Source organism: Amblyomma maculatum, chromosome 1, assembly GCF_055883805.1.
Source record: "Amblyomma maculatum isolate TAMU_Amacu chromosome 1, ASM5588380v1, whole genome shotgun sequence".
NCBI lineage: Eukaryota > Metazoa > Arthropoda > Arachnida > Ixodida > Ixodidae > Amblyomma > Amblyomma maculatum.
The window spans coordinates 332,512,889-332,540,425 of record NC_139344.1 but is presented as its reverse complement, the minus strand read 5'-3'; the positions used below and the strand labels follow the sequence as shown (position 1 = coordinate 332,540,425).

The 27,537-nt window shown below is 47.0% G+C and overlaps 3 protein-coding genes across 5 annotated transcripts in view; 2 read left to right on the top strand and 1 right to left on the bottom strand.

The window, feature by feature from the left end:
* The first annotated feature begins 69 nt into the window (after window positions 1-69).
* Window positions 70-2,144, top strand: LOC146207440 (uncharacterized). The gene is made up of 3 exons (XM_084587108.1): window positions 70-308; window positions 398-565; window positions 1,944-2,144. The coding sequence occupies exons 1-3, from the start codon at window positions 153-155 to the stop codon at window positions 2,112-2,114; spliced, it is 495 nt and encodes a 164-aa protein (XP_084443234.1). The 5' UTR covers window positions 70-152; the 3' UTR covers window positions 2,115-2,144.
* Window positions 2,145-9,034: 6,890 nt separating this feature from the next.
* On the top strand, window positions 9,035-26,655 carry LOC146207439 (uncharacterized). 2 transcript variants are annotated; one of them, XM_084587402.1, is made up of 7 exons: window positions 9,035-9,131; window positions 11,907-12,600; window positions 15,987-16,364; window positions 17,639-17,808; window positions 19,666-19,795; window positions 22,127-22,339; window positions 25,771-26,655. In XM_084587402.1, the coding sequence occupies exons 2-7, from the start codon at window positions 11,917-11,919 to the stop codon at window positions 25,906-25,908; spliced, it is 1,713 nt and encodes a 570-aa protein (XP_084443528.1). In that variant the 5' UTR covers window positions 9,035-9,131; window positions 11,907-11,916; the 3' UTR covers window positions 25,909-26,655. The 2 variants fall into 2 exon arrangements, with proteins under 2 accessions (XP_084443528.1, XP_084443525.1); XM_084587399.1 differs by lacking the exon at window positions 9,035-9,131 and adding an exon at window positions 10,036-10,164.
* Window positions 26,656-26,818: 163 nt separating this feature from the next.
* Efr (ER GDP-fucose transporter) overlaps window positions 26,819-27,537 on the bottom strand; it is a 72,889-nt gene continuing 72,170 nt past the window's right edge. For both annotated transcript variants that reach the window (XM_084587413.1, XM_084587411.1), the window contains exon 11: window positions 26,819-27,502. In XM_084587413.1, coding sequence (XP_084443539.1) covers window positions 27,265-27,502 — 238 coding nt within the window. In that variant the 3' untranslated portion in view covers window positions 26,819-27,264. The remainder of the gene's footprint in view (window positions 27,503-27,537) is intronic.

Sequence of the window (27,537 nt, the reverse complement as noted above, 5' to 3'; positions counted from 1 at the left end):
AAGCTTCGCCAAAATTAAAACTCGTCTTGCTACAAACGGCGAGTAGCATACGATACCTTCTGTGCTCGTTTGCTCAAGCGGTCTGGTTTATCGAGCTGCAGTTGGTCCGTTAGAGTACTGTATTTCCCCACTGTTCAGCAGTAAGCGGTGAAATGAGTCAGAAAAGTATCAACCATAAGAGAACTCCGACCCGCGACGAAGCTCAAAGGGAACGGAAGCGAAAATGCCTGGACAATGTGCATCGGGAGGGTCGCTACGGGATCAAAGGAAATGGCGGCCAGGAAACCGAGGAAACTGCAGCGTTTCAGGTACCGTGCTTCATCAACTGTCAAGCTGTACATTTCGATTTTCATTTTTTGGTGAGGCTGTCTTTTTTTATCTGCACTAACGATTTCAGGAAATCGCCGCCAGTGAAAGCAGTCCCCCCTCGACTGACCAGGACAGCCTACCGAGCGACGTCGCAAAAATCTGCTCAGACACCAAAAAGATCTTGAGTGAGCTACAGGAAAACGAGGCGAAGGAGGAGCTCTTTTTGTCCACCATAAAGGAGAAGATTCATGCAAAGGTACAAACAACGCAATCTTTCTCGCGGCAGAGATATATGGGTACTTATTCGACATGCAAATTCTGATGTGAACGAAAAAATATTGGTGTTAATAAGCGAAAGAAAAGAAGGGGGTTGGGGATTAAACGGGGGAACGGGATCTAATACAGGGCCTCTGACTGATCGAGACTTTAGCTCGACATCCGAAATGTGGTATTGACACGATACAATTAGCCGTTTTGATTCGGTCAGCCCCACCCACCTTTCGCGCGCCGCGGTTCTTGCTAACCGAAAAAAAAAAAAATAAATAAATAAATAAAAAAGAATTGTAACTACTCAGTTCGATTTCTTAACATTCATGCTTAACGTAGCATATCGTAATAGGAAACTGCATTCTCTTTCTGTTTTTTCGCGTTTCTGTTGTCGGTAAAATTCGATTGATTCATCGATTGAAGTTCTTTTGACAGGAAAAAGGTGCACATACTTGAAATTAAATTTTCAGCTGAAAATAATATATATATATATATATATATATATATATATATATATATATATATATATATATATATATATATATATATATATATATATTTTAATTATGCCCCCTCCTCTCCCGCGCTAGAAAGAAGTACTATGCTTGACGCCATTGTAATTTGCCTTCCGAAACGGCTTAATTGCACCGGACCAGGAACCATTATTTACTTTTTGCGGTTTATGCAGCCTTTTTGTTGTTCAAAAGATGTAATCAATCGGTAAAAATCTACCAACTTCACTTTGTTTTTGTGGAGGCGTGGACCCCGTGCCCTCCTTGCGGAATTCTAGTTACAATAAAATTATAGGAGGAGCGTGGTTTAGGTGCCCAAACAGTTATAACTGTTATAAGTATACTTCGCTCTCCCTTTCCTCATAACCATATTTTCATAACTCTGTCACTAATATTGGATCCATCCGGGTGCAATACGCAAGATGCATGCAATGTGCATGAGTCACATAGTATGCGAAACTTAATTCCCACATCGGCTTAATATTTAAGTAAAATATTTTCTAGTGCTAAATCGGTTTTATCCGCCAAACTACAGTGAAATAGAATTATAGCATATATTATATCATATGTTTTAATTATTTTAGTATTTCTGGAAGGACATGGTACCATATGCTACCTATAAAAAAAGTCAATGAAACTGATAGAAATTGAATCGCCTAGTCATTCTGCGATTACAAGCGGCGCCCATGTTTCCCCTCTCAACTCATACACCAGATCGAGGAAAAAAAAAAAGATTATGGCGACTGGTACCGAGTTCTACCCACTGGAGAGCCATGAGCCAATTAACCCAGCTACTTTATTTTTATTTTTTTTTTTGTTCGTGTTTTGTAACTTGTTTGCTGCTCTTTTCTCAAGCTCGAAGAGGTGCTGGCTGCAGCCCGGGCCCGTACAGCGGCCAGGAATGCCAAAGTCCACGAGCTGGTGTCCGCCATCAGTGCCAGCGTGCAACGCATCCAGGAACTTGACAAGGAGCGAGAGCGGGTCATTCGAGTCATTTCGTCAGCCTGGAACTACCTAGAAGGCTGATGCACTGGCTTAATAAATGTTGAGTGTTGATATTGGTTCAATAAACGTTTGTTTTGTTTGTAGCAGGTTATTGGGATTGTGAGTGACGTATATCATTATATATATATATATATATATACATATATATATATATATATATATATATATATATATATATATATATATATATATATATATATATATATATATATATATATATATTTGTTTTAGTTTTCCAGTTAGTTCCTTCGGCGATTCTATTTTTTCGATCCATGATTGACATATATATATCGCGTTGCTTTTATTAAGGGTGCGTGACAGTTCAGAATTACGAAAGTTATTGTTTATTTGCTTCGATCCACGCCACACTTTTGAAGCATATTCGACCCTCTTGAACATCCGGAAATTACGGAATTTGCTGTTCACCTGAACTCGCAGAAGCTATTTTATAAAACGGCCTTCACAGCAACCCACACTAAATTATCACGTCAGTTGACTCGCCGCTTCCTCGTTGATTGAACTGGCAGTATGAGGCACAAGTGCGAGTGCATGTGTAAGTAGCGCAGGGCGCAACTGGCGGCGGCGAGGAGGCGACGCACCTGCGCCTCTCATGACGTCACGCGGTTCTAGCGCATGCGCGTAACGGGCGACGCACACTCACGCGAAACTCGGCTCTGACCCGCGTAGTAACAAAAAGAAAAATCAACCATACGGTGTGCTAGATGACCGCAACGAAAGCTGCCGCGCCGTGGGCACGCATGACGGGATTGCTGTTGAAACTTCGATATGTGCGGAATGTCGGCGCATGGTCGGGTCACGAAGCAGTCAATGACTGCTATGAACGCACCGGCGAATAACGCAAACGATCGACAGATACTATTTCATTGTCTTCTAGCACTACGATAAGTGACACAATAATTAACGCCCACGAAACTGATCAACTTCTTTCCACCTACAATCTCTGTGGCAAACCTGGTGATTTTCTACATACACTCTCCACTTGTCCCTCATCACTCTTCACCTGCGCCTGCTCACTGCTGCTCCGATCGGAGCCAGCGCAAGATATAGCGCTTTCTCTAGGATATATATATTCCCAAGGGCTCTTCTTTGCTTTATAAGGGGTCCCTGGCTACAGACAACAGGCTGCAGCACGCGTTGACCGCGTGAATATATAGTTTCGTTTTCATTGTGCCAGTTAGTGGCTGCGTTTGGGGTCATCGCAAGGCTAGGCAAGGCCTCGAAGATCGGTCGGAACGTCGGAGAGTGGCCGAAAATTAACGTTACTAGCCGAGAACGCACAGCAGCGCTCTTTCACGAAACAATTTGGTGGTCGCGCTATTGAAAACAAAACCAATAAAGTTGTTTCTGTTTTCCAGTGTCGCGTTTTCCCAGGATTGGACTTCGATATAACCTATGACGATTGATCGCTAGTCTGTGAAACTTTACAATTCATTCATGAAAGCATTCAGCGCAACTAAACCCGGATGCACGCTTGAGCTCGTTACGAGCAAAATTTTAAATTTCATATCCGAAATTTTTCAGCGGAAACAATTACGTTGTCCTGATAATTGCAATCATGTATTTACATCACAGAGTTAATACCTGAATAAGCCAATGCGGCCTCCACGGGCCGAATACTACTACTACTACGATGACTACTACTACGTACTTTGGGGTATTCTTGGGGAGGGGATATTGGACGCGGTTATGCCGGCCTAGTCGTGGCGGCACTCTTGGCGTCAGGGGAAGGGGAGATGGGATGTGAGGAGGGGTGGGGGGTTGTCATCATCGTGGTGCCGCTCTTGCCATCATCTGCTTCTTCGCCTGCGCCATGGTCCGCAGGTCCGGTGGAAACCAGAGTTGAGCAGCCAGGCCGGTCTCCTCCAGGAAGCCCAGCAGGAGCCGGGGGGCTGCCTGAGAGTTCCTGGCCGGGAAGAGCACCTGGTCCTCCCTGGCAGCAGGGAGACCAAGAGCCCGGTAGCCTGCCTCCATCCGTCGACGATGGTGGGCGTGTGTTGGACACACACACACAGGAGGTGCCCCAGGGTTCCCGCATCGCCACAGGAGGGGCATGCTGTGGAGGGGGCCCGGTCACGGGCATACCGCTCCGTGGGTGTCCAGGAGCCTCCGGTGCGGAGGCGGAGGAGCAGAGCTCGCTCCCTGCGGGCAAGCTTATCCGAGAGGCACTGAAAGGTCAGCGATGCGCCGATCAGGGTGCAGGGTCTTTACCGCCTTCTTGAGGGGGAACCTGGAAAAATCGAAGATAGATACATCGTTAGTTATACTTACCTCATTGGAGTGAGCCGCTTTGGCGAGTGCGTCGGCCTCATCGTTACCCTGAATGCCAGCATGGCCCAGGACCCAGTGCAGCGACAGAACGAAGCCGACATCCTCCGGGTACTGGATGCGCACTCGTAGGTGACAAGCCGATAGCTGGAAGCAGGACGGCTTGATCAGGAGCGGCAGTGCCGGCCTTGAGTCGCACAGGATGGCATAGAGGCCTGGGGTCTGGCCGGTCTCGAGGTAGTCCGCCGCCAGGTGGAGTCCCGCCGGCTCGGCTGCAGTAGAGCTGCTTGGGAAGGAAAGCCTGCAGGAGCTGGACACCCCAGTCTGTGGGGCCGCCATAGCCGCTGCAGCCTGGCCCGTGGAAGGCAGGACCGAGCCGTCGGTGAAGAGGAGGGTGCTCCCTTTGGACTCTTTAAGAGGGAAGCGGCAGCCTGGCCGATGGCAGCAGCAAGAGAGCGGCGCTTGTTGACCCCATCCAAGTCGAGGGTGGCCTGTAAAGGGGGACGTGTTGGCGGCGGAGGTGTAATGGGATACCCTGGGGTTGGTCCGATGAGGTCCGTGTACGCAGCTGTCAGTTGTCCCATCCGTGAATGGGGGGCACTGCGCAGCCGTGCCAGGAGGGAAGCTCCGCCAGGGGCGTTGTGGAGGCGGTCCACATGCGTGAGGCCTCTCTGGAGTAGCAGCAGGGTCAGGGGGTAGACACCGGCTTCCGCCAGTGTTGCCGCAATCGTAGAGCACTGCGTTGCTCCCAGCAGGCGTCGGATCCATCTCCTGCGGGCTCCGTCCAGGACGTTCACTCATTGTGGGCCTGGGGGAGACAAAAGGGAAGGCAAAGAGAATGGATGATGTGGCAGCCGCCTCGAACAGCCGGATCGCCCATGATGTGCAGCCGTTGCCCCCTGCAAGGAGGCGTTAAGCTGCTCGGCCAAGCAGGTTCAGATGATCCCGGTAGGCCTTGCCCGCATGGATTCACGTGAGGCGGTGGTCGATCACGAGTCCCAGCTTGACCTGGCGCTTCCATGGGCAGGCTGGTGCTGCCATCATGAGGGTAGCAGCACGGGCTGAGGCTCGTGCTCCCAACGGGTGCACCATATGGCCTCTGACTTTGAGGCGGAGAGCTGGAGCCCCTTGGCGAGGAGGAACTGCTGCACGGAGTCGAGGGCTCGCTACAGGACTAGCCTGGCTGAGACCATCTGTCTCCTTGGGCGCGGACCCAGAACGCCACGTCGTCGGCATAGACAGAGGTCAGCACTCTGTGATGGCGACCGTGCTTGATGGCTCTAGGGAGGCCAGCCAGATTGAACAGGAATGGGCTGATACCAGACTCCTGGGGCACTCCAGTGTTGATGGGGCGAGGTGAGCTGAGGGTATGTCTAACCCGGACATGCAAAGAGCGATTGGATAGAAAGGCCGTTATGAAGCGCCACAGGTTACCTGTTACCCCCAGGTCATTCAGTACCTGTTGGATGGCCTGATGTGGTAGGTGATCAAAGGCGGACTGGACGTCCAGGAGGGCGAGAAGGGCGACGTCGCCCACGTGCTTTGCCTCCTCCATGGTTTACACCACGTCTGCGATGGAGTCCGCGGTAAACCTGTGACTCCGGAAGCCGGACTGGCTTTCAGGGAGAAAATATTTCACCCGGGCAAATCAAGAGAGACGCTCCAGAGCCACGGACTCCATGGCCGTGCAAGAAGCTGACGTCAAGGACACGGGGCGGTAGGAGGAGAGCTGTAGGGGGGAGGGGGGCTTCCTTGACTTGAGGATAGGGACCACGATGGCCGTGGTCCAGCTCGCGGGAAGGGTGCCGCTCTCCCACATCTCATTGAACACAGTGCAGGAGCTGGGCCTTTTCGGGGTGTCCAGGTTGCGTAGCATCTGGAGGGTGATCCCATCTGCACCTGGGGCTGTCTTTTTCTTGGGCCCGAAGAAGCTCGTGGGTGGTAATGGGATCAGAGCACTAGGCAGCGACCTTGGAGATAGCTGCAGCAGGGAGGGAGTGACGGCTCTGGTGCTCAGGTAGCGGAGGGCTGGGTTGAGGGCCGAGGACAGGGTGGGCAGCATTGGAGAGGTGGTCTGCCAGGTCCTCGGCTAACACCTGGTAAGACACCCCTCTGGCAATGGCTGCTCCCAGGACAGGATGGCGGTTAACAGTCACCTGGAGGAGGGATCGGAAAATTCCGGGCGGTCAGCTTATGGCAGATGCTGTCCCAGCCTTCTCGTCCACGTCGGTTGGCCTGGCGGCGGCAGCAGGCGCCGATCTTCCGCCATTCGGTCCAGTCCTGGGGGAGCTCCGTCCACTTGACCATGCGTTCCGTCCTTCGCCTGGCTGCTCGAAGGCCCAGATGTCTGGGGACGTGACAGGACGCGCTGACACTCTGGGCGCACTCTCCCAGGAGGGCCAGGAAGTCACCTGCATGTGAAATACTCTTAGACAGCTCCTTGAACTGCGACCACATCATTACCCGAGACACTCTGTCTTTTCGACGCTGCTTGGTAGGTGTCAGGTGGTAGATGGAAAGTGGTCGGAGTCCAGGGAGTCAACTGCTCGCTCCCAGTTGAAGAAGCAGGCTTCCGTCAGCAGGGCCAGGTCGATGATGGAACAGCGTCGAAGCCTGATAAAGGTTGGGGCCGTGGGCTTCAGGAACCGCAGGCCGGCAGCTGAGATGGCATCCAGCAGCTTCCTGCCCCTGGCTGACGACGTCTGGCTACCCCAAGCAATGTGGTGAGAATTGAAATCGCCCAGATTAGAGTGTCATTACCTAAGCGGCAGTGCAGGGCTGTGAGGCAGGAAGGGTCCCATGGGATGCCTGGGGGGACGTAGATCGAGGCCACCGAGGTATTTCCAAGACGGACTCGGATGGCACAGATCTCGAGGCAGCCCAGGTCCTTGTCGGCGACATATCTAGCACCGTGTGCGGGATGGAGTTGCGCACGTAAATGGCTGTGCGGGGTCGGTCCTGAGGATGGGTTGGGTCCAGACAGGCGGCGTCTGCGCATGTCTCGAGGGCATACAAGGACAGGCCAGAGTAACCAGTGTAGCCCGGAAGGCGAGCAGGTTCTGCAGGTATCCTGTTCTCCTGAAGCGCCAGGATGTCGAAGTCCAGGGTTCCCTGAAAAATCAAATCTCGTAAGTCAGCCAGGCGAGCGCGTAGGGAATTCACATTCCACTGGAGGACGCGTGGCCTCTTTGTGGTTCCTCTACGGCTCGCCATGAGGAGAGGACTGTGCGGCGAGAGCTGCCTCACACAGCTTACGTGCCCCCGAGTTGGGGGAAGCTGGGAGAGGAGAGTCTGGACCGCCAGTCGGATGGCAGCGGTCACGCCTGGTTGAACTGCTTCCGTGGCAGGAGGCTTGGCCTGCAGGACGAGGTGGTCTGGTGCTTCGCGCCTTGAGGACCCCTGCATATATAGTTACCTAATCCCGCCGGGTGAGCTGTAAGTTCACGGGGGCATTGGTTGCAGTGAGCGCAGGTCGCTAAGGATTGCTCGCCTTGTCTCTGGATCGGGGTTCCTCCGTAGAGCAGTGGTCAGCTTGCTCTGCTGCTTCCTTTTTTTATATGAGGAAATGTATGATATGGCATATGCAATATATGAAAGAGTGAGAGAGTGAGAGAGAGACATTTATTCAGAGCAGGCGTGAAATATTCGGCCTAGCTAGGTGGGCATCAGCCTCCTCAGTCTAGGAAGCCGTGGACTTGAGCTATCTCCCGAGTCCCTGGGGCTTGACAGCTGAGTCTCCCACTGCTCTTCGGTTAAGTCCTTGGTGGTTATGGTACCATGTGGTCACTTGCATCCCTACATCGTATGTTGTAGTGTGTTTGGTACGTTACAAAATGCGCAGTCATATTTGTAGGTGAGGAGAACAAAATTTTCGCATATATGCAATTAATAAATTCATATCCGAAATTATCTGAAAAACTTCGTTTGATACTAGATACCATATTTGATACAGAACTTTTTATTTAGACTAGCTGATCGAGGAGCTTTGGTGGTGGTGAAAAACATTTAATTAGAAAATGGCCCTCCGTCGCATATGCGACGCGTACATGGCGGAGGGCTGGCATGCGTTTTTGGCCGGCGTCTAGCTGGAGCACAGGGTCATGAGCAGCACAGCACGGTCTCCCAGAGTTGCGGCGACAGATTTAAGTCCCTTCCGGGAGAACAGGGGCAGTTCCAGATGATGTGTTCGAAGGTCTCTCTCGAGTCATATAGTTTATACACAATTCTGATCTTTCTCCTGGGAGCATATGGCTCATCAGAAGCGAGAGTGGGAATGTCCCAGTCTGGAGGCGACGCCAGGTGATGACCTGCCAGTTTAGGTATGGTTAAGGACAGTGCCTTCTTGAGTTGTTCTCCAGGAAGCACTGTTAAGGACAATAGTTTGGGTATAGTTCACTATAGTTTTAGGGTAAGGCTGGCGCAGCAGCCACCCGACCAAAAACAATCAATGGATTCAACGAAGCAGACATATGTCAGCCCAAACATAGTCACTGGCCGAAGTAGCCGTTTTTAAGTCTGCCATCGACACATTTTTCACTTTGCAATCATATTTTGGCTGCAGAGAATTAATTTGAAAACAACGAAGAGTACGCGTTCTTTGCCCGGGTGCGCGGATAACACGGGTTTTTGCGCGTTGATATATGTGGCTAATGTGGCCAACCTTGGGGCATACGCACGTGCATGTGACCGATTCCAGAGACGACGCTTTGGCGGTTCGGTTGGTTCGGTTCGTGTCGTCGTTCGGCGTCCAAGGTAAGGTGGATTCACACGACGGACCGAATAGCGAAGCGATCGGTCACGTGACCTCTGATCCGAGGTCCGTCCGTCCGCGGCGAGCATTCACACGGTGGGAGAGAATAGCAGACGACAGAGCGGACTTACTCTTTCTCCCAGGCACTGCGCGAGAGGAGAGCCTTGTTCTGGCGCGCTGTTATCGAGGGTAGCCTACCATGGACGATGCATGGACGGTGGGTGAATGCGCGGTTTGCGGCGGCCTACAGCTACTGCTGCTGCGCCGTTTTGCCAAAGTATTGTGGTGACTGTTTCGCTCGATGTGGTATACTACGCAGGCAGTTCTCTGCAGTGCAAACGATCGCGCTTACTCTATGAGAGCTGCATGAAAATACTGCTTTCAACCCTTGGAAGACGACCATTCGGACTGCCCCTATGCTCCCGGTATGTGCCAAATGCCAAAACGCTTGAGGAAAGCGATGAATACATTCAAGCGACTGCTCTGTGCAGTCACAAAACTCACGCATTCGGTATCGCGCAGTGCAAGAGCCTGTCACTGTAAATTCTGTGAAAACCATGTACTGCGAATGAAGGCAAAAACAGGCTAGTTCGACTCCAAAATAGAAACGACTGCCGTCAGTCGTCAGAAGCCGCTTCTCGCTTTCCTACAGCGTTTTAGTGCAATGTATGTTATGTTGTCTATGCTTGGGCACCGGGAGCATAGCTGAAAAGCGTTCCGCGAGAGAAATAAATAAATAAAAAAATGTCTTGTCCGTGAAGGATCCGAATTGTGAAAAGGACTCTCGACCTTGTCGCGAATTGCTGCTCGCGGACTGAAGCGAAGCAGCGGAAATCACTGACGTAGGGCCACGTCACAGCGAATCGTGAGAGCGATTCGCGATTTGGTCCGCCGTGTGAATCCACCAGGGTGTTTCGCCCAGGCAACGCACACATTTCACTTTGCACCAGAACCCCCCTTTACGTAACATTGTAGCTGTGGTGGCCACATACTCATCTGTGTTCATTCAGTGGCGTTTGCAAAAGCAACCTGCCGGTGGGTACAAACTTCAAAATGTCGCAAGCTTGGGTTTTTATTTTATTGAAATGTACTGCAACCTGTCAGATTGATCAGTTACGGTGAGTGATGACTTGTTCTTGAGGTTGTTGGTTTGCTGTTCGAAGCTGAAAACAACAGCGTGAAACGACGGAGAGACGAAGGGTACGTCAAATCACAAGCGGTCGGTGAAATGCAAAATGTTTACTTTTAGCGAAAAAACAACAACAAAAAAACAAAACAAATTGTGCACGTCAGACGTGAAACGTATATTATATATCTTCGCAAGCAGTGTGGCGTCTTTAGAGGACAGGACACTGCTGATAAAAAGAAAGTCTTTCATCAAAATATTCTCGGGCAACTCTGCTTTTGCGCCATAGTGACAAGCTTTTGCATATTGGAGATTCTCGCCTTGTCCTGTCTGAGTGCAATCCTCGTTTATTTTATTCTCTGGCTCATAGAGTGCGTGAGAAATTCAGTTTCAGGTGGTTTGCTGGCGTTGGCGTAGTGGTGTTGTGTCGTGCACGCTCTGGACGTAAAGTGTCGAGGTTAAATAACAATGTTCCCTTTCAGTTCTTTCATGTCAGATTTTTATTCACTTTTGCACACTTTTTCACGTACTTTTTCGCATCAGGCACTTGTAATGTATTCGCGGAAAAGAGTGTTACTGCAGTGTCTCTGAGATTGTTTCTGCTTTAGTCTACTGCCCATAAGCTGCATAGATACAGCGTCATCGGTCAGTCGTTTCTAGACTTGTTGGCAGTTGCAGGTGCATGTATTTCTTTCGTATAGAAGTATGGATGGTGTGGTGTCCGTCTGAAAGTCAGTCGCATAACCTCATCAGACACACATTATGTTCTACTGTGGAGAAAAATCACAATTTGTATGTGTGCACTTATAACCCTCCCACTTCACAAAAACAACACGAATGGCTTAAAAAATTTAGGAATTCATGCATGCTGCACACTTCCATGCTCATAGACCGTCATTAAAAATAAAAAAAGCTCATTTGTGCTTAGTTATTACTTTGTAATCCGAAGACGTTTCCATTAGTAGAACGTTCCACAACGCAAGAGAAGAAATTAACGACACCAAGTTTTACGGTACTCCTTCGTGTGCCATAGAACTTGGTAATACCCATCTATGTTTCTTAGCTTGGAAAAGACAGTCTTAATTCTAGACATGAAATGGCCTTGCCATTCTTTTTGGCAAGGATTAAAAATTCAGCTGGCATTACTGGCTTCTTGAAAACAAAGCCAGGGGCTTCAAGAAATATTTTTAAAAGTGGCATCCAAAAATGTGGTCGCCATGCTTCAAGGAGATGAATTTAGTACTCAAAAGTGTAGGCTACTGTGTTTGTGAAGTTGATGCAACAATCTCACTGTGTTAAGTACAGCTGAAGGTTTTGTCCAACTGAGTATTAATACACTGGCAGGTGAACGTAAGGACCATATTGAGAGATCTGAAGATCTGGACATGATGTATGCACTTTACCTGCTTGGTACAATTTTATGCCCTGCCAATGTTCTTACAATAATGTCAACCCTTTTCAGATTCATTTTTAAACACCTTTGGATGTAACTCTGATTCAAATTTCAGTTTACTTGCTACAGGCTGTAGATTGAGGCATATCAGTTAACGAACATGCAGTAATTGGGTGCCAGGACCATATTGATGCATTACGTTTTAGTCTGAGCATGCAGTGTGTGTGCCCTTTCTATTGTTGGATCCATTCTGCGCAGGGTCACGACTATGGGTGGAAAGGACTACTATGACTGGCTGCCTGAACTTTACACAACAGAGGATGACAGCGACTCACCACCAGAGGAGCTTTCCAGGTGGCCCACCTTCGGTCGGGGTCGTGGTTTGTGTGCCAGACAGTCTTTGGAACGACAAATGCAGCCACCACCGTCTGAAGTCCCAACTCGTAGCTGCCATGCGTCTCCTGCTCCTCGCATACCCTCGCCCCCCTCTCCGGGAGCCAGCTCAGATTCTTCAGATGACTGTGCTGAACTGCGCCGTCTTTGTCAGTCCCAGGAAGACATTGCAGATGTGACTTCGCCCGTGAATGGTTTTCAGTTGCCATTGTACAACCGGTTTCTACTTCCTCCTTCAATTCCAGAGCACCAGGAAGACATTAAAATTGCGGCTTCACCTGAGACTGACTTTCAGTTGCCATTATACAGCCCTTTCGTACCTCCTCCTCCAATTCCAACCCACTTACCTTGGTCCCTCACACTCCACAGTTGTGAAGCGAAGAATGCACTCACGCCAGTAAAACGTGCCACGGATGACCAGTTTTCATCTGTGAAAAGAAGCCGTTCCACCTCTGATATTGGTGTGCCGAGATTTTCCCCACAGCCTGCATCCAGGGGAGGCTTGCAATGGAAAGGCCCAAGTACTTACAGCATGCACTGCACACAACAGCAAGACCAGGTATGGAATCACACAAGTACTTTTCATTTGTTGTGTTCAACAGGACCGCTAGAATATCTTCGCTGTTTCTCTTTTCCCTAGCTTGGCAGGAAGTTGCATTATCGGGCTTTACTCTGTGCACAAAATAAAGAAGCTACTGAATAATAAAGAAGCTACTGTGGTCTTTTTGATGCCATAAACATTTCTGTAAGTCAGACTGGTAGTTTCTTGCCGTTGTCTCAGATGCAGCTGGGTTCATTAGACACTCAGTACACTAAAAATGTGCTACTGCGGTGGAGTCTAGCTTTTGCATCTTGCAAATGCATTCTAAAATTTCCTATATCATCAGTGGACTTTACCAGCATATTGTCATGGATAAGAAATAGAGAAGCAGCAATGGCCGCTTAGGCAGCCTGTGTTCCCCCTCCCCTCCCCGTCTCAATATAAGAATCGCCCCAATACTAGAAGGATTAAAGGAAAAAAATAAAATAAAAGGTGACAGAGGAACAGACAATGTACAAGGTAGCAGAGGAGTGGCATGCACAAACAGCGCACTTAACACGAGTGATAAGGCTTCGGTCTGCTGACGTGCATAATATCAGACTGAGGAGCACAACACAAAGAGCGGACAGTATCTTTAGGAAGGACTTTGTAATCCATGGCACTACCACGGCGAAGGACCGTATAGGGACCAAAAAAACGATGCAAGAGTTTCTCAAAGTGACCTCTTTGTCAGATGGGGGTCCGTACCCAGACCTGGTCACCGCAACAATATTCGACATCCTGGTTATGGAGGTTGTATCGCTAGTCATCACGGCTTTGTTGCTGACGAATGCAAAGCCTAGCTAGTCGGCGGGCTTCTTCAGCAAGCTGGGCGGGCGTCAGAGACGGAGGCATATGTACCGTCTTGGAGAAGCATCATATCTAATGTGATTGTCACTTCGCGTCCATCAATAAGACAGAAAGGTGTGTAGCTGGTAGTTTCTTGCACTGTGGTGTTATGTGCAAACGAGATGTAGGGCAGAACAGCATGCCAGTCCTTGTGGTCAGCATCTACGTACATGGAGATCATATCGGTCAAGGTTTTGTTCATGGCCAGCTGGTCATCTATCATCTAGGGGTGATATGCGGTAGCCCTTCGCTGAGTTGTGCAACTGAGTCGCATTACTTTCTGCACTAGTTGCACATTAAATGCGGTTCCACGATCTTTAATAACTGCAGCGAACATCATCATGGCGAACCATGATGTTTTCTAGAAAAAGCTGAGCTACTTCACGGCAGAACCATGCTGGAGGGCTCTTGTTTTGCGATAATGTGATAAATAATCGGTGGCAACAACAGTCCAACTTTATCCCAGACATGACGTATGAAATGCCCCCAACAAGTTGGTACCGACTTGGTGAAACAGAGGTTTTGGTGGATGAACAGGTTGGAGCAAACCGGCAGGCATCAGGGGGTGAATAATTGTGAGAAGCTGACCAGGCCTGGCAGCTAGATGAAGTGGGGGAAGAGAGACTGCCGGTTAGGTAGGCTTGAATTTCGTGCGATCATTCGCCATAATGAAGACGAGGTGTGTCAGGCATGAAACCCTGCAGGGCCATCTGATGGTAAAAGCAGTTGCGATATAGGTGGCCTGGCTCTCTGCAGTGATAACAAAGGGGGCAGCGTCTGCCAGAGGTCCGCCAAAGGCCCGCTTTTCGTGTAGGCTGCCAGACCCGATCACGGGGTGCAGACCAGAAGTGCTGCTGGGGTAGTTCGGGCTCTGGAGAAAAGTGAGTCGGGGTAGGTGGAAGTGAGTGCGGCATTTCAACATAAGAGAGGACAGGAGGACTGGGAGGCAATTGTACGAGTGTCTGCATTGCTTGCTGTATCTCATCGTGTATAGTGTTTGAAACGGCGGCAGGAGGCGCTCAGTGCTACAATTCCTTCCGAACAGTTTGGTGCACAAGCTCCTGGAGTGCAGGATTGTTATTCTCTCATGGCAGACTAGGACAATTGACGGCTGAGAGTTGGAGCTTGCGATCATACTGAACGGCTCGTTGCTGCAGCGCCTGTTTCATGATGGTAGCTTCGTGGACATATTCGTCCACGGTGGTTGGGGGGTTACGAGCGAGATGAGCAAACAGTTGCTCCTTTTAATTAAAGACGTACCTTTTTGGTTTCGGCCATGTTTGATTTAGCGCGCCAAAAAGAATTTGGGTCAAGTCCTCAGCGAACATCATGGTGCTTTCATTGGGCCTCTGTATTCGACACTGGAGAGCCTGCTCAGCCTTTTCTTTCCACTCGGGTCTGCCAAAGTCACGCAGAAGCTTACTACGAAATTCCTGCTAAGTCATGAGGGTAGACTCAAGCCACGTCTTGTTCGAGTCCTCAAAAGCGAAGTAGACATTCCACAGCTTACAGTGGCCGTTCCAGTTGTAGGCGGCAATGTGGTCATAGCGGTCGAGCCAATCTTGAACAACTGTGTTGCTATGTAAGGATCTTGAAATGCATGGCGAATGGATGACGAACCGGGAGCCTGTAGTATCCGGTAGGCCACTAGTTTGAGTGACCGTTGTGACAGTCATTCTGTTAGTGGGGGGGCTTAGGTGTGCAGCCAATTTGGAAGACCTTGCAGGCAGTGGCTTACAGCTTGTCTGAGCTGTGGTATCTATTTGTTTTCTTGGTAATCTTTCTTCGATTTATATTTGGATTGCTCATGAGAAAACCTATCAAAGAAGTTGTAATATCATACTAATTCTGGTGTATCTTGCAGGCTCTGTCTGAAGCAGTAGTTTTTTATAGTCACTATTTGAGCGAGTAAGTTAGGAGCACCCTTATGGTATAACATATCTTGTTTTACCTCTCTGTAAAATTTGACTGCGAATAGTTGAGTTGCCCATGGAGAAGCTCTTGTACCTGTTTCTGTTATTCAATTTGCAATATGCTTCTGGTGAGGAACCTTGACTGCTGTGTACAAAAGATGCATGAAGAGTGGCAAATGTTTGTTGCGCATGTTGGTATTAAAAACACATGAAATGTGGATTTAATAGATGGTCTGAACGTCTAGCGCTGCCAGTAATTCAGGCACAGCAGGGTCGAATTGCCAGCCGCAGGACACAGCTTCAGCGCGAGAGATGGGCGCCGGAGACCAGCGAATGTAATGGCGAAGCCGCAGCGTTTTCTGTTCTTTGTCTTCTTTACACACATTTTATATCTCGCAATGCGCTTTTCAATTACAGACCATTTGAAATAGCAGCTATTATGAACAAAAGGAAGTTAGATTTTATAAACCGTAAATTGCGCTGTTTGGCCTCAAAGTGAGTGAAAAAGACTGCATTTCCATTAATGTTGCAACAGCAGGTGGCACCTCCATCTTTGGTTTTGTCAACTTCCTCGCACATCAGTTGCACTTCATTTGCTTGCAGGAGGCTGACAAGGACTCAAGTTCACTAACAATGTTCTGCTACCAGGAAGAAGACACAGCTGAAGTGGTATTCCAGCCAAGATTCTATAGCCCGCAGCCCAGTCCTCCGCCCACGCGTCCAGTGCGCCGGCAGCGGCTCAGCTTCTGGACACCGCCCGCGCGTGCAGTGCCTGAAGCAGCGGCACCAAAGAAGGCATGGCCATACTCGTTCACCTCCAAGGTGGGCCTGGTGGACTCTCACTGCCATTTGGACTTCATCTTCAACAAAGTGGGCCACTATGGGACTTACGCCAAGTTTCGGCTCGAACACACAGAGACCTTTCCGGAGTGCTACGAAGGATGTGTTGCTATCTTCTGTAACCCGGTCACCTTCAAGCAGGTATGCTTTTGGCACAACTTGCATCTGAGGATGAGCTGATATTTAATGGCCTGAGGACAGCTTGGCCAAAGGTGCCTATGGCTAAAGGCTTTTGGCCTGCATGAGATGGGGTCTACCACCTTCATTCCAAGTCATTTCAAACCCAACAGAGAAATGAAGTACCAAAAATGAAACACTCTTGCATGCCGGGCCAATACATGATTGCATGAATTATCGTCTTAGCTGAATGCACACCAACTAAAGCTAAATGCTGGTAAAGCGAATCACATCATCTTTAAACCCAGAAGTGAACCTGATGAAGCATTAATCAGTATTAAATTTAATGACGCTGTATTAGGGTTTTCTTCATTCAAGTTCTTGCGTGTGCATTTCAAGGAGCATTTGAGCTGGACGCCACATATAAGCAGGATGCACATGAACGTATCTATATCCGTTGGCATGCTGCATAAAATTAGGTACTTAATCCCTATATGGTTAAAGCGGCAATTGTACTTCACTTTATCTGGTCTCCCCTTAACTACTGCATACTACTTGGGGCTCTACCGTTAAGATCAACTTTGACAGACTTGTCGTTCTCCAGGAATGAACCATTCGATCTATTGCTGGAACACACAGTCCCAGTTTTTCAAACCAGTTATACCAGCTTAAACTCGCCAAACACATTAGAAATCAGACTCTGCGAGATCCCTCTAGCATATCCACCTTGTGCTTGCCCACTACTTGGTACAACATGAGACACAGCTTCTATAGACTACCCGCCGTGAGAGCTGGTTATGGTTCCCTTGATTTTATCTCTCGAAAGTTGTAAAAGGACAGGAATGAGTATTGCGAAGCAAGTACTGTGAGGAAGAGTGCGGTGATGCGCAAAAGGTTAGTGCACAGCAGCATGACAATATGGGGACTTTTCGGAGGATGGTCGTTAGGGATAGAGTTGTCTGGCGAGATAATGTCGGCTTATCTTTTTTTTTTTTTTTTAAGTGACATGATCGATGTGATATAGGCAATGACAATGAAGTACTATGAGCCAGTGCTGTCTGTCATTTTGTGTTGTCATCTATGTTATGCTAGTTCAAAAAAGAGAAACATTTGGTCTGGTCTGCCCAATAAAAGGCATAACAACTTGTTTGCTTGATGTGTACTGCGCATTTGGGTGCTCGAGTTGTATGCTGGGCACATACAACTTCTCGAGTTGCGATGAGAGAGTTGTTGTTCTTCAGACTGTCTGCAGATCCAATTCAGTCTCCTCCTTGTGTCTTGCTCTGGTCGTGGTGCAGTACAACATGTGGGACAAGCTGCTGTCAGAAGATGGTGTCTGGGGTGCCTTCGGATGTCATCCACACTATGTGCGTGAGTACAACGACCAAGTTGAAGAGCACATGGTCCATGCCCTTGATCACTCCAGTGTGGTGGCGCTTGGCGAGATAGGCCTCGACTACTCTTACAAGTGAGTACTGCTCCTTTTGAAAGTCTGTGTGGATGTGCGAGATGGATTCTTGCTTGGGCCCTGCGTAACACAGGAGACTCAGTTGGCCAGAGATGTTTTGAGCTGCTCAGTGATGGTTGTGCACAGTGGCAGAGAAGACACTGTCATATTTGTCTGTTTTGATGCTAATGCTTACCATGGTGCATTGAATTAATGTGTTTTAGAACAAAGTGAGTGGTCAACTCTGCTGTGGCTGGCTTACTGTTTATTGCCATCGGTTATTTGCAGTGCAGGTGACTCTCCCTTGTGTTGTATTCTCTGTTAATCAGCCTGTACTTGCACCGCTGTTGAGTGGTCCAGCAATCCATAACCATTGCTTTAGGCACTAGTAGCTTTGGCAGTGATGCAGTGAGCTGGTTTTGTTTCAGCAGTGGTGTGAGTGTTTTCAGGGTAGGTGTACTGAACATACAGTGACATGAAGTATGTATCTGCCTAACATTGATGAAATTACATAATTCATGTAAGCGTGCAGGCCTCATTATATGTGAACAGGGCTTCCATGGCCATTATATTTTTCCTGCTGCTATGGAAAAATGCTGTTGATACCAGCAGCCATACTGGGATGTGGAAAGTGTGAATAAAAGCTTGATTAGATAAAAAGATGTTTTAAGAGAAATTTGTGCTAAGGATGTGGGCAGCACAGGCAAACTGAAAAAGGGTAGAAGGAAAGGGAACAAAACTGATGGAAGCTGTGCCAGCAGCTTGGTTGATATCTGTGCACCTGAAAGAGTGATTTAGTACTGTTGACACTGTGTACGGTAGTGTGAGGGCAACTGCTATCGATTGCTTCCTGTCCATCTGATTGTTTTTTATTTTTGTGTATGTGTGTGTATGCTTCAGTCTTCACTTTATGGAGGAATGCTTTAAACTGAGCCAGTTTCAGTTTGCCTTTTAGCAAAAGAATTTGGGTTAATAAGATGAATGCAGAGAGAATACGCAGGCTAAGCAGTGACCACGTGCAACGTGGAATGGCTTGCAGAAAAAAAACAATGGTAGGGTTTTAGCGTGGTTAACTGAATTGTCGAGCAAAAGCCATCTAGCTTGGTTTACCTTGACTTTACCTGGCCTAGATCGGTAGTAATTCACTATGCAGTTTGATGAAATTAAATGGTTCAAGTTTCCTATGCCATCATATTCATCTGCACAAAATTTCATTGGCCAAATGTTGGAAACCTGGTGGCACATTCATGGAGCATTGATGAAATTACATGGTTCATCTTTCTTATGGAAAAAATGGGGACACCACACTGCGCTTTGGTGTAACACACACTGTTGCTTTCACGAGGCTGAATCCAGGTCAAGCTTCAGAAAAAGCCAGGCCTTTGCAGATTTGGCCGTGAAGGAGAGCTTTCACTGCAAAATGACTGTATATCTTGCTTTGATCTCCATAGCCCCTCTTTTGTTTTCACAAATTATGAACCCAGTAAGTATAGTGGTCTGTACACAAAGCAGCTGAATTTAAGTTCAAGAAACTTCGTCTGCTTTTTGGGGCTAGCACAGTTGGTCAAATCTGTGACAAAGCTTTTGTTTGTGAATATCACATTCCCGTTTTCACTGCTTTCATGAGCCGCTATACTTACCTGTTATGTGGGCATTTTGAGCCATGGTTGTCTTAGTGGTAGGTATTGAACAACAGATAATGGTGTAGGACATCAAGTAATGATTCTTTATGGAGTTAATGAGATGGCCAGAGCCGGCGCGGAGCATGGAAATGGCCGGCAGGCCTGGTTATGTATGTTGTGTGTTAGTGTTATATGAAGTGCTGTGCACTGAGGAATATGAGCTGTGTGGCAGAATTTTTTTTCTTTTTTAAAACAGAAACCAGTGTGACCGCAAGCTGCAGCAAGACGTATTCCGGAGGCAGCTGCAGCTGGCAATGAACCGCAGGCTGCCGCTTGTGATTCACTCAAGGGATTCCACAGAGGACACCATTCGAATCCTTAAGGAGGTGCATTGACCTTAATTCACTGAAGTGTTTGCTTATTGCACCATGCGTGCTGGTTTTGCCGAAGCTTTTCATTATACTTCTGCATTATCTCTCCTATCTGCCTATCTTTATTCAGTCAGGGTTTGATCCTGCATCCTTGGTTTCAGCAGTTGAGCATGCTAATCACAACCACTGTGGCGAGGCATATTTACTGATCTGTGCTGGTGTACTGACCACATTCATATTGTACTGAAGGGCTGTGCAACTAAATTTCCAGTGACGAATGAATAAAAAAAAAAAAAGAAATCACAAGATAAATTGGCAGATGATGTTGCTATTAACTTTTATTTAATATATTGTATGGTCCTTGCAACTGAAATAAAACAAAGCTGAACTGGCACAGCATTGCACAAGAAAGCAAACAAAAATAAGTCGTGGCATGTAATGAGCAGCGTTGGCCACAGCATCCCTTTTCGAGTTGTATAGTGCGGCAGTTATGACACCTCCACAGCTCAACATCCTTGTAGAGGGTAGGAGAAGTATTATTCTCACCTCTGAGAGCCTTGATAACGTTATTGGCATCTTAAATGCCGGGATATGTCACTGAGAATCACACCCTGTGACTTGGTAATAATTCCCTGTAACTATATGTGACCAGACGGTATAAACAGATGCAACTTGTAATATGGGTATGAGGGACAATACGAAGTTCATGAATTTATGCAACTGGCAGCTAAAAATAACATGGTGGGTAGTAGATCTTCATCATTTCGAACTTAAAGGCATTGAAAGAGGTGCCAGAATTGTCTGAAAAAAAAAAAAAAAAAAAAAAAAACCCAAACCAAGAATGCGAAAATGCGGTGAAACGTTTTGATTAGGCTCTTTTACACAGGCACCGAAAGAGCCTGCAACGAGTGCTTGGAAGAGCAGCACATATGTAAGTGAGAGAGGAACATGCATTGATGTCAGAATGGCAAGACTGTTTCCGAGAAAAATTAATGGCCAATGGCATACCCGTCACTGTCCAAAAAGTGCCGCACGACTGGGCATGGACAGTTGCTCTACCGAGAATTGAACCATTATCCCTCCGATCCAGAGATCCAGACTCGAATTCACTAACCACTACACCATGCCGGCCTCGCGAGAAACTGATGGTAATTCTCTTTGTCTAGACTAAGCATGATAGCAGCGATGACAAGGGTGATGAAGTTAGTGATGGCGATAATAATAACGCTGAATTTGAAGATAATGATAGTGATGGTATAGTAGGGAAGAAAGACAATGATTGTGCATTTAGCTGGTAATGATTCTAGTGCCATTTTTGATGATTGTGATAATAGTAGATGAAAATGATGATGCAGTTAGTGAAAACAGTCCTGTAAAGTGGCTTTCACCATTTCCCTTCTTAAGCAGAGTTAAATACAGTCTATAGTAATTTTTTTCGCTAGTGATGAGGGTCCTCCTATCATCATCACATGTGCCTTTATGGGCATGTCAAAGGTGCACATGCTTCAAAGCAATGTGCATAATGCGGGATGTTTACATGACTGCTTGTCCTGCTGGTGATGCCTTGACTTGGCCCATTTACAGTGCAGTTCCAAAAGTGGGCTTTCCCCCTAGATCGCAGTTGACCAAAATGATGTGGTGGAGCTCAGGCTTGACTTGTGAAAGCAACAAGACGAGTGCACTCTTTCGCTTTGTGATTGTTTGAAGCGGGTGAACGGTTCAAGTGTGGCTTGTGGGAAAGATTTGTGAAATTTTGAATTAGGTCCAAGCCTAGCAGTGTCCGAATGAATGTGACTGCTCTGCATGATGAACAGCGGTGTTTGAAACTAAGAGGACACATTTACTTTCTTCTCGTCACTTTAAACTTAATATTTGGACAATTTGCTTAGATAATGTCTTTTTACCAAAGTTCAATTTATGAAAAATCAGTGATATTCGATAGTTGCTCAATATTGGGAGGTTTTCGCATATCCAGTTCTCAAATCAAACATGACCCAAATATAATGCACACTTGATTTATAGTCAAAATTTTGTAGATTAATATACTGCTCAGATACTGCCCTCCGCTGGCAGACTATACAACAAATGATTGAGTTGTTCTCTCTTCATTCATAGCCCTAAAGACGGGGTGGAAGTAATGATGTATCCTATTTTGCTTCCAAGGAGCTTACAGCTGAAAAGCTGCACGTGGATTTTAACAGCACTCTTGTGATTGCATGGTGTTTTTGAATGTTCACAGTATAGTTACAAGTTGGATTCAACTACGCTGTTTATGGTGTACATTATTTTTTTTCTCCACTTTACCTAGCATGTTGATACGCCTCCAACTACTGTGCTTTGTTGCAGATGGTGCCGGCAGACTACCCGATCCACCGGCATTGTTTCACGGGCGATTGGCCCGAGGCGCAAGAGTGGCTCAATGCATTTCCCAACCTGTGCCTGGGCCTCACCCCACTCGTGGCCTATGCAAACGTGCCCTCGCTCATTGTAGCCGCCCGCAACATTCCCCTAGATCGTCTCCTGCTGGAGACTGATGCACCTTATTTCCTGCCAAAGCAAGTATGTTGAGCAAACTGCCATATTCGGCATGAGGTCCGAAGTTTGGTTCATGGACAGGGAAAACCCTGTGACAGTTTCGTGGCCAGAGGACAGAAAACGACACTTCCTGCATGTAGCGGCATGTGTGATCTCTAAGTCGGGGGTGTCGTCATGAAATCGTAAGTTTTGTAACGTTAAGCATAGAGCAGAAGGCAGCCAGGTTAATGCAGTTAATCTATTCATTTATTCTTCACACAGACAAGCCTAGTTTAGACAGGTTCTCCACTTTTGTACTGAGGGCTCCACTCAGGAAGATAAGGAAATATAAAATAAAAGTTTTTCCTCCTCCTCCACCTTTGTGGTGCTTTTGCACACATTCTTCTGCGTCAGATAGCTCTGATCTTGGAGGCCAATGCGCATATTTAGTTTTGCTAATCTTTCTTCACTCCTTTCCTGTTTGTGTCATGTGTCCGTGTTGCAAGTAGAGGTTTCACGTCTCGTGTTGGTCACTAGGCACAGACTTGTGTACTGGTTCATGGCTTGATCTGCAGGCCACAAATAGTCCTAGCTGGTGCCCTTGTTTGTTTGGCCGAAAAACCATCGCCGTAACCTAGTTTGAGGGGAAAGTTTCAAGGACTAGTCCTAAACGTGCCGGGAAAAATATGCGTCTGACTTCGTATAGAAAATTGTGATGCAACCATTCTTTGTGCAGCTTTCACAGTGGTGTCATATCATTTCACTTCCCATTTAGTATCCATCTGCTAGTCAAGTTGGAGGATAGTCCGCAACAGGGTTTCAAACCAACCGCACCTCCAATTGTATGTCGTTAATTGTAAGAGTAGGTGTCCATCGAGAAGCGAGATAGATACCATGTCTTCCTTTCCACCAAAATCAACTCACAGAAAAGATATTTTTAACAATTTGCAGAATGAAAAGACTATTATGAATGCTGTTGTGTGTACTCTTCAGGCAAAGCTTGAGCATCCCCCTAATATTCTTTTAGGGGGATATTCTAGTTGCCAGCTTTCCATGTATTTTGATACAAGTTTCTAGAAACGTCCGATACATATTAGTGTGTCGAAGTTTGTTTTTAAGTGTGAAAAATGTTTGATTCAACTGGTATTTCGAGACGTGAGAGTTCAAGTTACTGAAGGCTACTGTATGTATTGGGAAATATGTTAATCTGTGATTATTCGCATTGATCTGCACTTCCTACAAGTAGTCCACAAATGGGTCTCAGGTACAGTTGGATCTCTCGCTGGCCACCCAGCCTTTCTTGATCAATTTCAATAAAAAAGAAAAGCACACATCACACACACACACACTCAGAGCTCAACTTTATTTAGATTTTTTTTTGGTACCACATCCCACTTGTGTGGTTTGAATCCATTTCACTCGCCCATGCCAAAAAGAGCCGCGTGTTCAATTTTCACCAAGGACGATAATTAAGGGGAGTCGTCGTCAGCCTTCCTTCACAGTGTTCTTATTTCGTGGCACTCTTCTACTGCTGTTGCACGAGCACGAGAATTGTGATCACGATGAGCGCCCTTGACACTTAACAGTGCTACTAGACATACCCACTGGATCTTGAGTCACGAGTGGTGAGTTGGCCTGCTAAATACGAGACTGCGCGGCATTCACACTTATTTGTACAAACGGCAGCAAACAAGTGTGAACAGCGGTTCTGTAAAAAAATCTCGAGGTTGTAATGGAGCTACGTCAGGTGACACCACAAATCCGCGCTAAACATGCTACTGCCCGTTTGCAAATGTGTACTGCGTTTGCTCTCTGGTGCCCAGGCTGGAGCATGTTTTGAGAGTGTAGTTGCAGTAATGCAAATTGAGCATCACTGTTTAAATTAGTTATATTAAGGCATTACTATTTAAAAATACTTTTCTGTTTAATTGATGTTCAGTTTGCTTATTACTAGTTTTTTTCCGAGCAGAAGGGTAGCAGTTCTCATGATCTGGTTCGGTCGTGAGTCTTGATCAGAGTCCCTGTGACAGAAGTGTTTTTTTGTTTGTTAACTATCTTTGTAAGCAGGACTCACTGTTGAATTTTGCACGAAAAAGGTGCTTTCAGATGCTCCGGTCATTGCTTGTTTTCTTTCTAGGTTTTTTTATGCTGTTGCTGCAACACTGCTGCTCAGACCAGGTCCCACAATCTGTGTGGACTTGGGCTGGAAAACGTGCCGAATCCAGTGACTTGATTTATGGCTGAATGGCTTATGAAATTGCAAGCAGAGCTGCGGCACTTGTCAGTCATAGGAGTGTGCCTGTTCTGAAACGTTTGCAGTGGCCATAAGATGTGTTCATTGTACTAATGTGCGAATGTTTTGAAATGTATTTTAATATGTATTTTGTTAAAGGGAATGACGGTTTTCTTGAGAACTGTAATGACAATGTAATGACAGTGCTGCTGACTTATACCCATGTTACATGGGCAGTTTCATCTGCCGTTTAATTTAATGACAGTTCAGCTTTTAAACTGACGAACTGAACGGCAGTCGAGTGTAGTTGCACAGAACATCTCGCAAAACTCAGTTGAGTCTCAGAATCACGTGATCCCGCTGTGTGCAAGCAATTTTGACTAAAAAGTGCTTTCTTTTGAATCATAAATAACTTTATATATACAATGTTTGCACTCTTTATATTGCCACGTGCCTAGCGCTGTGTGACTGCCGTGCTTGGTGCCGATGCCGACGAAGTGGTTGTTGGCTCGAGAGGCGCGCTGGTGCTAGGCACATGGCATTATTGAATCGCACATTTTGCGAAAGTTTTCTATTTGAATACGCCACAACTGAACTCGGCACAAAGCCAAGTCAATCTATTTGAGGCAAGTCCTGCTTCTTTACTTAATTATTGTTTTTTGGTGCCGCTTCGCACGCTTGTGTTTTGAAGCTCGTTTGAGTAGTTAAAGTTGCAGGCTGGGACTTGTACTAGCTAGGGCAACAACCTTCCGTGCGATTTGAGAACACGTAGCGGTTGGAAATGCCGCCGACTCTACCGATGCGGTGTGTCCACCGACAGCCATCTTGTCAGTTGACTGGTTCATCTGCGACCGCTGACCTCGGCTGTACTGAACTGCAGTTGGTGCTGCCGTGCAACATCGCTAACTGCCGTTCAGTTCAACTGACCGTCAACTGAACTGCCATTGAAATTGCCCATGTAACAAGGGTATTAGCCTATTATTAGCAAGTGGTTTGAGTCCATCAAAGGATTAATGTTTCAAAGGATTGAATTTAGAATACGAGGCCAGGAATCAGTGATCTTGCCAGGTATCGATTTGGTGCAAATTGCATGAATAGACTTTACAAAGCACATTGCTGAAAATGAGCGACTTGCGCTTATAGTTGCCACTTGGCAGTCATGTGTAGCCGTGTTGTATTTAGGGCTAATCATTTTGCAATGTCTGGCTTGTGTGCGCCAAAGTTTCGTTTCTGTATTCTGCAGGAGACTGGGAAGCTTCGTACATCGCACCCCGGCATGGTCATACATGTCGCAACGCGGCTTGCAGTTCTTCGTGACGTCCCCCTCGACACCATTCTTGCTACAGCTCGTGAAAACACACGACGTATTTACAAGATCTGATGTCAAGGCCATCTTTAGGCATCGAGCGTCTCTGCCCTCTGTGCAGTAGATGCGGCACCACAAACCCAAACTGTGATAGCATTGTCATTGAAGTTTAATGCACTGGACATATGACGCCTGTGATAACCTACTACTTCCTGCTGCTGGGACAACTAGTGCCATGGTTAAGAGCATTGGGGACTTGCCCGTTTGCTCATCTGCCCAGTTGTTGTGTAACATGAATGGAAAACTGTTTTGCTAAGGCCTTTCTGCATTTGTCCTGCTTTTCTCTGCATTTACAGTTTCTCATACCTATCAGCCAGGTAGGAGTCTTCGTGGAAAAGCATTTCAAAATCTAAACTGTTATGTCATTGGCTGTGTGTCTACTTTATGCTGCTGTTGCCATTTTTATCATTGATGTCTCTCCGCAGGCATGTTAGTGTGCAGCTTGTAAACTCATTGTGCATGGTTCATATGCATCTCCTGCTGTAAGCAGGCGAATTTTGTGTTCATTAGCAGACTACAACTTTGTTTAGTGTTAAATTGTTGCGGATTGCTCAAGGATTCATAGGGCATTATGCTAGTTGTGAACATGGGAGACGTATGGAAGCTAATTCCAGTTTGAAATGTTAGTGTCATTTTAATTGTTAAGCCATTCCATGTTTCCTGTCAAGAAGAGGTATTCGTCTGTGATTTCACTGTATACAGAGCGTGTGAGCAAATAGCTGCTTGTGCCTGCAGCAAACAAATACCAAAGATACTCAACTGTGATTTCACTGTATACAGAGCGTGTGAGCAAATAGCTGCTCGTGCCTGCAGCAAACAAATAACAAAGATACTCAAGTTCAGCCATCTCATCAATACATGCTACTCGATGGCGAATTCTGTGCTACCTTCACCTGGCATGCTTGAATCAACCTGCACAGCTGTATCTTGTAAAAAAGAGCATTTATTTGTGTGAGGCAAAATTGTCATCCTGCAGTTGTCCAATGCTGCATGAATCTCCGAGCATTCACATAAGAAAGCTGTGAAAGTGAAAGTGCCTGTTGCAAACCTGCCCCTGTACTGCATACAGTTACCTCAAAGGTATTTCAGATATCTTGCACCACTCGGCAGGTTTCTAGTCGGATTTCTGTTGTGCATTTTTTTTTTTCAGCTTCAAAGCTTATTGACAGCTACTCTTTATAAAAAAAAAGATATCATATCACATTTTACTTTAGAGGCACTTCCTGCCAAGCAGCAGTACGTGGTTAAGTTACGTTGAACATTTGCACCATCCTGAGCCCAAAGCTGGGATTTTTCTGCCGAAGAGGGAGGGGGCAAGATCCACTGCGCTGAGTGCGAGAACGAAAAGTGCAATAAAAAAAAGCCCTACTACTACTGTTCTTTTGTCTTCGACTTGGCGACTGATAGTGCAGGCGATAGCACACCCGTGAACAGCAGCGTACCTGCAAACACAAGTGCTGTGCCCAGCCAGTGGACCAGTGTGAACGGGTTTTTGAAGTAGTAGATGGACAGTAGCAGCGAGATGAACTTGCGCAGTGTGATCACCAGGGTCACTGTGAGCGACGAGCACTCAGTAGTGAGCACGTACACTGACCGGATACACACGTATCTGGTGAAGTGGCCCCGTCAAGGTAGAACAACACT

What these genes read in the sequence shown, in the direction of transcription:
- LOC146207440 (XM_084587108.1), top strand. Translation starts at nt 153, where the DNA reads ATGAGTCAGAAAAGTATCAACCATAAGAGAACTCCGACCCGCGACGAA. An exon ending in AGGAAACTGCAGCGTTTCAG is followed by an intron (nt 309 to 397) that starts GTACCGTGCTTC and finishes TAACGATTTCAG; the next exon opens with GAAATCGCCGCCAGTGAAAG. An exon ending in AGGAGAAGATTCATGCAAAG is followed by an intron (nt 566 to 1,943) that starts GTACAAACAACG and finishes TCTTTTCTCAAG; the next exon opens with CTCGAAGAGGTGCTGGCTGC.
- LOC146207439 (XM_084587402.1), top strand. Translation starts at nt 11,917, where the DNA reads ATGGGTGGAAAGGACTACTATGACTGGCTGCCTGAACTTTACACAACA. An exon ending in ACCCGGTCACCTTCAAGCAG is followed by an intron (nt 16,365 to 17,638) that starts GTATGCTTTTGG and finishes GTCGTGGTGCAG; the next exon opens with TACAACATGTGGGACAAGCT. An exon ending in CTTATTTCCTGCCAAAGCAA is followed by an intron (nt 22,340 to 25,770) that starts GTATGTTGAGCA and finishes TGTATTCTGCAG; the next exon opens with GAGACTGGGAAGCTTCGTAC.